Source organism: Cuculus canorus, chromosome 18 (assembly GCF_017976375.1).
Source record: "Cuculus canorus isolate bCucCan1 chromosome 18, bCucCan1.pri, whole genome shotgun sequence".
Taxonomy (NCBI): domain Eukaryota; kingdom Metazoa; phylum Chordata; class Aves; order Cuculiformes; family Cuculidae; genus Cuculus; species Cuculus canorus.
This window is the reverse complement of record NC_071418.1, coordinates 6,972,921-6,984,745: the sequence shown is the minus strand read 5'-3', so window position 1 is coordinate 6,984,745 and position 11,825 is coordinate 6,972,921. Positions and strand designations below refer to the sequence as shown.

Here is an 11,825-nt window from a genome sequence, read left to right as displayed (position 1 = left end):
CAGGGGAGGATGAACAGGAGGATGCCAGGAGGGGATGCAGGGGAGGATGAACAGGAGGATGCCAGGAAGGGATGCAGGGGAGGATGCCCGGCGCTGCCGCCTGCAGAGCCCCGTGCCCCAGCGGGAGGACACACGGGACCCCTACCCGGCCTCGGTAGGGCGGGGTCCCGGCGGGAGCCGCCCGGTGCAGGGCGGTCGGGGCCGGCCTGGGGCGGAGACGTTCCAGAATTGAAACTTGTGTGCCTCGAAGGAAAAGCGAAAGCTTGCCGGGCGGCAGGCTGCGGGGCGGCAGGCTGCGGGGCGGCTCGGCGGGTGCCGGTCCCCGGCCTGGTGAGATGCGCTAACGGGATGGGGGCTGCGGGCGGGGGGGGGGCTCAGGGTTCGGGGCGCGGTTCGGGGGGCTCCTCTGCCGGGGGTGGTGTGGGGTGCCGCTGCAGTCCCACTGTGCGCCCCCCCGAGCCCTCCGGTGCATCCGGTCGCGTTCTGGGCACTGCCCTCCCCGTGCCCCCGGGACACCCCTCCTCGTATCGGAATTCCTCGCCGGTGCCTCCCAGTCCCCGTCCATCCTGGCTCCCGCTGTCCTCCGGTGCCTCCGACTCCCTCCGGAGCATCCGGTCGCGCCCTGGGCACTCCCCTCCCCTCCTCTCCTCTCCCTGTGCACCGGGGACACCCTCCCCTGTATGGGACCTTTTCCCTCCCAGTGCCTCCCAGTGTCAGTCCCTGTCCGTCCTGGGTTCCGGTGTCCCCCGATGCTCCCGTCCCCTCCGGTGCGGCTCAATCCCTCCGGAGCATCCGGTCGCGTCCTGGGCACTCTCCTCCTCTCCTCTCCCCGTTCACCCGGGACACCTTTCCCCGTAGCGGACCCACCACCCCCTTCCGTCCCAGTGCCTCCCAGTCCCTGTCCATTCTGCCCCGCGGTGCACTCCGGTGCATCTCCATCTCTCCGGTACGTCCGGCCGTGCTCTGGGCATCCCCCTCCTCTCCTCTTCTCTCTCCGTGCACCGGCGATACCCCTCCCCGTATCGAACCCCACCCCCCCGCTCCCGGTGCCTCCCACTCCCCGTCCATCCTGGCTCCCGGTGTCCCCCGATGACCCCAACCCCTCCGGTGCATCCGGTCCCGTCCTGGGCATCCGCCTCCTCTTCTCTCCTCTCTCCGTGCACCCAGGACAGCCCTCCCCGTACCGGATGCCCCCGGTGCCTCCCCCAGTCCCCGTCCATTCTGAGCCCCCCTCTCTCCCCGTGCACCCGGGACACTCCTTCCCCGTATGGGACCCCTTCCCTCGCCCCACCCCGATGCCTCCCAGTCCCCATCTATCCTGGCTCCCGGTGTCCCCGACTCCCTCCGGGGCACCCGGTCGCGCCCTGCTCATCCTCCTCCTTTCCTTTCCCCGTGCAAACGGGACACCCGTCCCCGTGTCGAACCCCTTTTCTCGCAGTGCCTCCCAGTCCCCGTCCATCCTGTCCCCCGGTGACCCCTCCTCCCTCCACCCCCCTCCTGGTTTCCACCCCCCTCCCCGCAAGCTGGGAGCGTCCGGTTACGCTGCTCCCCACCCCCCCCCCGCCGGCTGCCGTCCGTCGCCTTATTTGCATCCCCCGTGCCCCTCGCCACGCCATTGGTCCATCCCCCGGCTCATTTGCATATCCACGCGGAAGTGGCGGGAGTCCGCGCCTACCCGAGCGCGCGTTGCCCTTCATTTGCATATAGACCCCGCCCCCAGGGTGAGCGCCGCTCCGCCGCGGGCGGTGCAGGTCCTGGGGTGTCGCTGCGTTCGGCGCTCCGGGCGGGGATAACGCCCAGCGGACCCCGGGGCTGCCGGTGGGGCCGCTTGAGAGCCCCGAGCCCGCTGGGCTGCCCTCGCCATGCCCCGCTTTTTCTTAGGGAAAGCCCCTGCGAGGAGGGAGCAGCTGGTTGTGTTCCTTCAACTTCCAAAGCCTTTGGGTTTTCCCACCCGGCCCGAAGACCTCGCTCCCGAGTTGTCTCAGTTTGCTTCCTAAAAGTAAAACCGTGCAGAAGGTGTCGAGGTCCATGGCTTCCCGTTAATGTGTGTATTTCTCTTCTTGCCCCATCCTTTTTCTCTCTCCTGCTGCGGCTCCGGCAAAGGTTATCGCAGATTTTGGGGAGCATGGAACGCTGTGAGCGTCACTTGGTTTCTGGGGAGGATTCTCCAGGTGTTTGCAGCAGATCTGGGGCCCCGCTGGCTCCCGGCACTGGGGATGAGGATCCAGGTAGGAGGGTGCAGCGTGGGGTGGGCTGGGGACACGCTATGGGTTGCCATGTCCAGGGGCTGCAGGTGCCCGTGGAGCTTGGGTTGCTCTGCTTGCCCTACCAGGTCGTCACACCCTGTTCTCATCTCCAACTTCCCTCGTATTGCTCGCCACAGACTGAGTTTTCCTCCAATTTGCAGTGGCTGGTGGGGGATGGAAAGGGAAGTGAGCCAGTTGCTGACATCTCCTACACGCGTCCTTTCTCCGTGATCAGACATCCAGTTTCGCTTTGCTGATGAGCTGGTGCCCTTTTGTGCAGTGCTGCGTTACAAAAACTGATCCCTCTTGCTCCTGAATCCCTATCTTCAGGATAATCCCATTAAAATGCAAATATTTTCTGGCTGGCTTCATGGAGAGGGAAGGCAAAAGTAGGCATCCTTCAGGTCTAAAACAGTAAGCCAGGTTAGTTCAGGTACTAATACAGTTAATAGGGTATATGGACTTGCCACCACCGCGTAAAGGTTTTTTGTTATTTTATTTACAGCCCGTAAGTCCTGGACGCATCGGTGGCCCATACCTCGGGGTATACCTGGTTCGTGATTTCTTCTCTGATTTTTCCCTCTGTGGGAACACTGACTAAGGATAAACCCATTATTTGCATATACTGCTGGTCATTTACCTCCAGTGTAATCTCTCCCTTTTCAAATCTGATTATTGCACCCAATTGTTCTAATAAAGCTCTCCCCAAAAGTGCCTTCAGGGAGTTGGGCATATACAAGAATCTGTGGATGCCCCATTGTATTCCCAGTTTATATCTTAGAAGTTCACAAAAATACACCTTTTCACTTTGGCCAGTTGCCCCTTTTTTGTCATTTCATTAGGGACATCAAAGCTTAGTTCAAAACCGAATACGTTGCCTCTGTGTCAACTGAAATTCTATTTTCTTCTCCTCTTTCTCTGGCTTCATTAGAACCAGTGGATCCACTAGGATGGGTTCCCCAGGTCTTCCTTCACATGAGCCACTATTCCTCTTTTAGACTGGCCCAAACCCAAGAGCTTACTCTTAGGTCTGGAATTCATTGCCTGAACTTCTGTTCGACAATGCACTAATTAGAATCGTAGAATCTTAGAATAGTTTGGATTGGAAGGGACCTGAAAGATCATCTAGTTCCCACCCCCCTGCTTTGGGGAGGGATATCTCCCACTAGATCAGGCTGCCCAAAATCCCATCCACCCTGGCCTTGAACACCTCCAGGGATGGGGCAATCTGCCTCTGTGAACAGTAACAGAATCAAGTACACAATTAATGTAGTTACACTGCGGGGAAACACTTTCTAATCATTTATTTGTTTAAAGAGCGAATGACCCAGACTACCAGAATCATTTTTGATGCGTTGATATGAAGTAGGGTCCTAAAAGAATACACTAAACCAGAATCAGCCTGCTGTAGTGCTGATGAGATCAGTTCTTAGCAAATCCATGAGCGCTCCAGGATGGCAAGATAACGAATCCAGGGTCTCTGGGTTGTAAATGCTGTAGGAAAAACATCCAAAGCATCTGTTCTCATGGTCCAAAAGCTTTGTCCCCGCTTCTGGCAATGGTTAAAGGTGGCGAAAGGAGTTTTAGTGCTTTACCAGGTAAATACGCTGTCTGGTGTACCGGGGAGTTCTACCGAGTAAATGTGTGCAAGTTGAAGCCTGTTGCCAGAGTAGTCGCTGAGGAGCAGGGAAAGCTCAGGAAAGACTTAATGGCATGATAGTAAATTAGATGTGAAACAGTATTGGAGAAGATGTTTGCTTCAGGTGCAAAACAACCCACTGCTAATAAGCACGGTGCAGCCTTTGTGCTGTGATACTCAAAGGGACTCTGAGCTACCTTCACTGTGATTTCTGTGCTCCTGCTCCCAAGACTACCCAGAGGAAATCAATGTCTCTTGGTGCTGATTGATCTCTATTTAAAGAGGTTAAAAGCTTTTGCATTCAAAATTGGGGTGTAGGCAGTGCTGACGAGCCTGTGGAACGGGGCTGCAGAAGGCAGCGAGCTGCTCTAATGCCTGTCTAGGTTCTCAGCTGCCTTTTCATGGGTTTTAAGGACTGGATAAAACTGTCGATGAGAAAAAAGAAGAGTTTCCTAGCACTCAGCTGAGTGGTAGAAGTAATCTAGAAAGCTGTGAAAGCAGAAGAGTCCCCGTGGTACTGTCACTGCACATCCTGCGCGCCTTGAGCATCGTGACAGGCGGTTGGGGTTCCCAGCACCTGCTACTTTAGCGGGCAGCACGTTAGCTGGAGGTAGGACAGGGGTAGATCAGGACCTCAATACAGTGGTTTCTTATCCTAATAATTCTGTTGCTGACTGCAGGGGCCTCCGAGAAGGAAGGACATTGTGCTGGGGAGGATGGTGTTGGTGCTAGCAGCAGCTCTTGTGCAGGGAATGGCAAAGGGACTCCTGTGAATTCGATGGATACATTTAGTCAGCAGCAGACCCTGCTTGCTCAACACCAGCTGAGAACTGTTTGCTTTCCTCAGTCTCTAGCTTAACTATGAACCTTGCCTCCTCTGCAGAAAGAAGAGAGGTGAAGCTTGCTCCAGCCTCTGACAGAGGAGCAGAGCCTGGAGGAGACTTGAAAGGAGAAGGTGGTGATGGACCTGAAACAGAGGAGGAGGAGGAGGAGGAAGCATCGCTGCTGGAGGATGTAACAGATGACTTGGAGATGGCACCTCAGAGCATGGCCAGTGATTCTTCTGAGATGCCACTGAGGAAGGTAAGGCTCTTTGTTGGTGCTGGGAAGCGGAGTAGCTGGAAACTTGTCGCTCTCTCTCTTGTAAAGCAATAAGGCTGGGCTGTATCCCCAGGAATCCCTTTGGCCAGCCTCTGGGTGCTGCTGCCTGTGTTCCCAGGAAAACTGGAGCTGTGTTTGCTTATGTGAAGTGTTGTGTGTGCAGACAGCTGAGGTGCTGAGCGGCACAGCTCCACCTCACCTTTGCTGCGCTGAGGGAAACAGTACTGAATTCGGCTTAGTGATTGGTCTGATCTCGTTTGTGAGCATCACGTTCAGTGCTGCTCCGTGTTCCTGCCGAGGAAGTCTTCAATATGAAACCTACAGAATTCTCAAGAGTTCCTTCCCTTTTGTAGAAGGTGCTGCCTAATCCTATTCCTTCTCTTCCTGCTCATTCCCCGTTAACGCAGTGACACCGGGAGGTGACAAAGAGTTTCTCATTGATAGTGAACAAACAGACATTGTGTTCCTTTTTTTTTTTTTTTACATAGAAAAGGAAGAGGAATAAATCAAAGAAAGGTTCTGCCAGCTCCAAGGAGCAGGACTCTCTGCCTTCTCTAAACACAGCACCATCTCAAACCACAGAATTGCCCAATACATGTGTTATTCTGCAAGAAACTCAAACCTTGGGCAACGAAATAGCCAAACCGGGTGCTGGTGTAGTTGCTGGTGACAACAGAGATGCAAATGAAAGCAAGAGATCACTGGGTCGCTTGGGAAAGGAAGCTGGAAATCTGGAATTGATTGCAGAAGGCAGTCACAGCAACGTAGATGTGATAACCCTCCTAAAGCAGAGCAGCACAGATAATGTGGCTGCCCCATCTCCAAGCTCTGTAGCTGCAAAGGAGAAGGTAGGGGGTGGAAGTACCACGGAGTGTGGAGAAGAGATCAGGAGTAACGTGGAAGGGGGTGGTCACGACCAGCTTCCAGAAACCAGACTGGAGTCTCAGTCCTTGGGTAGCAGTAAGAAAGTGGCCTCAACAGAACAGAGAGCAAGTGTTTCCTCTACGTTGTCTCCTGGTACGCCAGCACCTAAAAGTAAGCCTGCAACTCCTCTTGCTGAACGTCAAGACAGAAAGACTCCGCCTGTGGTCAAAGGCTTGCAGGCTGGGAAGGAGACACAAGACATCAGGCAGAAAGTGAGTTGTTCACCTTCCAAGGTGAGTGTGTGAGTGGGCACTCTGGCAACTGTATAGCTGAGTTGGGCAAAGCTTCCCTTTGTAACTGTGATTCCTTTGTACTGTCAGTAAAGCTGAAGGCCACGGGGTTGGGGCTGTGGGGGGAACACAGGGCACACTAGGAAGCATTTCTCCTGTGTGTTAGTTCTAGCGCAGTGCTGTCACTCAGCGGTTGCTCAGTTACCCTCAGGAGCTATGAATTATCTTCTCCAGCCAGACCTTCCAGGTGTGCTCTCCAGTGAGCTCTGTCGGGTCTCCTCTGACAAGGAGATCTTCATGTGTTGGCTTTGTAGGTGTCTGTGCTTCACCCGTGGACAGGCCTGTAAAGCTCTAAGTTCCTGTTGGTTATCTTTTGTTTCCTTTACAGCCTGTCCTCTGGGGACCTGTGGCTTATTGACCTCAGTTCTTGCTAATGTTTGTAGACTGGGTTCCTCTTGCAGTCCATGCATTATTTTCCTTAACCAATAGCTTCCTTCAAGGAGGGATTAGTATTTCCAGAAGCATGACACTAGCTGGCATGCTGTGGTTTCTGGGTATCCCCACCCATTTGAAGAAATGTTGGGTATTTCTGCAGGTGCAGTACTTTGAGGGTCTCCTTTTTAATTGGGTGTTGTCTGTCTTCCTATCGCAGAATGAAGACATGGAGGAGAAAAAGAAGACCCCAAATGAGAAAGTCCACAAAGTAACTGAGAAAACAAGTCCAACCAAGCGACCTGAAGTAACTGAGAAGACAAGTCCAACCAAAGGACCTGAGGTTACTAGGAGGGGTGGTGCTTCAGCTGTAGCAGACAGGACGGACAAAATCCAACAAAGGAACCAGAAACCTGGGGGTGAGATTAAAGACAGGTAAGAACACCCCTGCTGTTCTCCGGGATTTGGTGTGAGGAAGACTAGAGGACTCCAGACTTGGGGAGGGCAATGAAATCCTAAGACTAGGCGTGCATGTATCTTGGATATGTGGACATAGGATTGCCTTAAAACTGAGGTAAACTACTGCTTATGCAAAAGAGAGCCAGTGTTTAACTGGGAGTGCCAGTACAGGTCGTGTACTGGATGATGTGGTATACTTGCTTCTTGAACCTTTTTGAGTATCTGAGGAATAAATAAATGATTCCCTTTAATTTCTTACTCTTATAAGCAACGTGTGTTTCACACATGCAACCCTCTAGATTAATGGTGTTTTGATTAGTAGAACTTGTTTTGCTTAATGTGTATGAACTGAAAGAGGGGTAAAGCAGGTAACTCTGCTGGGTGAGGTGTTTCTGCTGGCTTTCCCATGCCGTGACTCAGCTGCATGCAACCAGAGCATTTCATGCTGCTTTTAGGAACCCATTTTTCCTTTTTTTGTACCGGGCTTTACACTAGGTCTGCTCTGTAACATCAGTTTGAGTGAACTGCTGACAGAACTTCGGGCTCTTGCATCCAGTAACCTAGAGGCTCAAATCTTGTTTGTTTTTTATAATCATTTATACAATTTGAAGAAAAAGGTTAAAATTAGGATTCTTTCTATTTTCCTTCTAATTCTTTCTTGTAGTTCTGTGAGCCAAAGCGATGGTGTTACAGTATATTTCCATGCGATATTATCCAATGATTTCAACATAGACCCTGAGACCCACAAAGTGTTCATCAGAGCTGAAGGCGTTTATCCCTATGAAAACTGGAAAGACAACGTTTGTGAGATGAATTGCACCAAGTAAGTACCTTCCTGAGTCATGCAGAGGCACGGGAGTGTTTTGGCTGTGGAGAACAAGATGCAATATAGTACTTTAATACGTAAGACTTGTAGCTCTATGTCTGTAGGTAGATATTGCTACAAAGGGTTTTCATAGTGGAGATAACTGTTCTAAAACTTTCATCGTGGGAGAATAATTGCCATTCCTATTAGAAATGGAGTGATGCAAGGAAAAGAAAGTATATAGAAAGCTGACATGTCCTTTGCCTTTCTTTGCTGTGTTTTGTGTTTCCTAGGCATCTAGGACAACATGGATACCTCATTGAAGGAACTGTGACTCTTGCAAAACAGAATCTGAATAAAAACATTGCTTACAAATATTGGGTTGAAGGGCAGTATGAATTTATTTACAAGAATTCATTATCAAGTGGTTACGTGAATCGCTGCTTATTGATAAAAAGCCATTTGCTTAACAACAGAGGTGAGCTTTCCTGGCTGGATCTGCATATTGAGATGATCCATGTTTTTTTGATGGGATGATCTCTTAACAGCATATTAGCATTATTATTAGGAAGCACGGGAGTTGGAAGCTTAGTGGGTCCATGGAGGTATTTCTGCGGACAGCTGAAAGGGTGAAGGCAGGCGTAAATGTGTGTGTTTTTCTCTAATGATTGTTCTTCTGTGTTCTCCTCTGTGTTGCTTTTTCTAGAATGGCATCAGTATGATGATATTGTGTGCGCAAAACCTTCCGCAATGAAAAGCGTTTTGAATATGATTTCTTGGAGTAAAACCAAAGAAGTGGTGAAAGGGAAGATAATAGCTGCAAACATTATGTTAGAAAATATCTTCAGCATTCTTGAAACCTGGAGTCCTGACAACCTGAGAAGCTTCTTACACCAGCTGAAACAGTTCTACACCGTTACAACAGACCCGTGGGTGTACGATGGCAAGCCAAGGCGGTGGACAGAGTTAAACTTTGGCAAAGAGCAGGTAATCTCTTTTCTTTTGACAGGTAGTAGAAAACAGACATTCGATTGTAGAAAACAGACTTTGATTTTGCTGTTGACCTTGTTGGGTTCATTTTGCTTTTCCAGTCAAAAGGGTCAGGATGTGTCAGTCACAGAGGGGAACTTTTTGGGGTGACTGCCACCGTCTGCCTTGGGAACCTCACTCCCACTTCTGCAATTAGGTGCCATTCTGAATATTCCATGCTGGTCAGCAGCAGAGCTGTGATGTGTCGAATTCTTACTTGAGTGGGCTTTGTGTCTGGATATTAATTTCCGAAGTTTTGCTGTCAGTCACTCTGTTGCCAACTTATCTGCACTCATCTTGGACTCCAAGTCTTCCATTTTCTTTGAAACGAGCTCCTAGTGCTCCAGTTCTAAGCAGTGACGCAGACGGGGCTTCTGGAGTCCTACATTTCTGGCATAATTATGAAATATGGTAGAAATATCATGTCATCTTTTTTGGGGGCTTTGGACCGGTGTCAGGGCTGCTGGTTTCTAACTCTCCACAGCCTCCCTCTTCCTGGTTATGACGGGGAGGCCACAGGATGGCCCATCCACCCAGCTCAGCAGCGCCCATGGGAGTTTCACATCATTGCTGGTTTTCAGAAGGGGTGATTTTCTTGTACCACCAAGCACCGCAGTACCATGGACCCCCTGGATATGGTTTCAGAGTAGCTTTTGGGGGGCTGTAGGTGAGGACAGAAAGCTTTCTCCTATTGTTGACTCCCCACCAAGCCTGAGTCTACTGGGAAGCCAGAGTCTGTCTGTGGCGTGCAGTGGTGACCTAAGGTAGTGTTGGGTGTACGACCGCTCAGCTCGCTGCTTCCCTTCGTGACATCTCGAAGTCGAGTCACCTTCCCTGGAGATGTTTAAGGAACGGGTTGATGAAGTGCTTAGGGACATGGTTTAAGGGAGTGTTAGGAATGGTTGGACTCGATGATCCAGTGGGTCCTTTCCAACCTGGTGATTCTATGATTCTATGATCTCTCCTGGTTCTTTGATGTTCCCTGGCTCTGCTGGGTCTGGGAAGGTGCAGCGGTAGCTCAGTGGTGGCAGCTGGTAGCACTGAGGGGCACCAAACTGTCACAGGCACTGGGATACCTGATGTTCTGGTGGTGGTGAGCACCATTGTGTTTAGGTCCCAGTACCACCACTGTGTCAGAGTGTATAGGGCTATTGAGCGTCTCTGCTCACTGGCGGAAGAGATGGCTTCAAAAGAAAGAGACTTGTTGGAGAACTAATGCTGTGGTTGGTGTGTTTCTTCCCTTCTTTATCCTAGGTGAATGATATGCTGCTGAAATATGTGAGGAAAATAGCTCTTCCTTTCCTTGCACCGGAAGATGAAAAAGCATCACAGGAGAAAATAGTAATAAAAAGTAAACTAGCTCTGGGGCTCTCCGTTCTCACGGCAGCTGAAAGCCTTGAGCTGTCAGCAACTAAAAGCTATCTGTCTGACATGTGTAGCCTCTTGTGCCTGGATGAGGTGCCACAGCAAGAAATACTGGATGAAATTCATGATATGAAAAAGGCTTTTGCAGGTCCTCGGTATGTATGTTACTGGAGCACTTGGAAGATAACTGGGCTGGTTTTGCTGCAAGTGTAGCACCCTGTGACAGAGCAATAAGGGATTCAGCTCTCAGTGTCAGAGAATCAGAAAGGAAAACAGATTCGAAGGGACCTTTAGAGTTCTCTGTTCCAACCTCCTGCTCAAAGCAGAACTAAGGTCCAAGCAACACTGCAGTTGTGTTCTGAAAAACTTGAGGGATGAAGATTGCACAACATCTCTGGGGCCCTCTTTCAGTCACATGCCTTTCTTCATGTGAGCAATGTTTTACTTTCTGTCCAAACCGAATTTCCCTTATTGCAGGGTCTCACAGTTGCCAGAGGAGTAGATTGAGTTAAAACTATTGTTTTTTCTTGATAAGTAAAATCTTACTTGTTACCCTTTTCTGTCGAGCAGTTTCAGGCTTCCCCCTGTTTGCTGTTCATACTTAAAACCTCCAATAATCAGGATCATCACATGTTTACCCCTTCCAATTTAAATGCCGTATTTGGAGTCTTCCTGTCTCCTCTGGCATGCATCATCATGGGGTTTTTTTGTTGATTTTTTTCCATAGAGTGCCTGCTTATTAGACTGTTATCTAATTGCTTATCTGGCCCTCTAGTTTCTAGTTCTTCACTTGCACAGCTGCAGCTGTTAAATCTCCTTTTGGAGACCTTTGCAGTACTTCAGCCCAACCAGGGAGGCTGAGAATTATCTCTAGTAGAGAGATTCAAGATTATACCTTTGAATCTTAAACATTTACCATATAGACTCTTCAACGAAGATGAGGTTGAGCTAAAATAACCAACAAAGTTATTCGAAGGTACATAGTGAGACTCAGATGCAGCTTTTTTTTCTTCCCCTCCCACAAGGCCATTCTTGAGTCCTATAAAGACCCATTTTTCCGTTGTGTTTGGTTTGGTATTTTTTTCTAGTTTGAAGTCTCACCTGACAAACCTGTGCCAGAGTTGCATCGATGAGCGAGTGGACCAGTGGGTGTGGATTCTTCCTCTTTTGCATTTGTTTGACGCTCCTGTGCAGCAGGACCACTTGCTGATGGAAGAAGGCATCTGGGCGGGGCTGGAAGGGCTTCCGTTTGCTGAAACAAGGGAGAAGCAAGATGGGTGAGTTCTCCAGAGTTAGTAGTCACATCCAATGCCTTGACAGTATAGTTGGTGGTGGTCACCTTACTCTCTTCTCTTTCTGACTTTTTTGTCTTTGAAAAAATAAGTGTTGCTGCTGGTGAATACTTGGGGTCTGTGAAGAAAGACCATGTTGGCTGCTCAGAGTCTACAGTGTACAGCAAAGCTGTGTGTTATCTTTTGCACACAAACAACCCTTACAACCCTTATCTTTTGCACACAAACAATCCATGTGCAAAGCATGGAGCAGCTTGTGTGGCTGCTGCCGCCTGGCATGAGTTAAAGCAGCTCATGATATGC

General features: G+C 50.2%; 1 protein-coding gene across 1 annotated transcript in view; it reads left to right on the top strand.

Annotated features, from left to right (window-relative positions):
- Positions 1-273: 273 nt before the first annotated feature.
- The window catches only part of RNF213 (ring finger protein 213), a 56,419-nt gene continuing 44,867 nt past the window's right edge, over positions 274-11,825 (top strand). The window contains exons 1-10 of the mRNA XM_054083480.1: positions 274-330; positions 2,104-2,228; positions 4,769-4,968; positions 5,475-6,143; positions 6,793-7,007; positions 7,696-7,854; positions 8,130-8,314; positions 8,543-8,823; positions 10,120-10,385; positions 11,319-11,507. Of these exons, the coding sequence (XP_053939455.1) occupies positions 2,126-2,228; positions 4,769-4,968; positions 5,475-6,143; positions 6,793-7,007; positions 7,696-7,854; positions 8,130-8,314; positions 8,543-8,823; positions 10,120-10,385; positions 11,319-11,507 (2,267 nt within the window). The 5' untranslated portion in view covers positions 274-330; positions 2,104-2,125. The remainder of the gene's footprint in view (positions 331-2,103; positions 2,229-4,768; positions 4,969-5,474; positions 6,144-6,792; positions 7,008-7,695; positions 7,855-8,129; positions 8,315-8,542; positions 8,824-10,119; positions 10,386-11,318; positions 11,508-11,825) is intronic.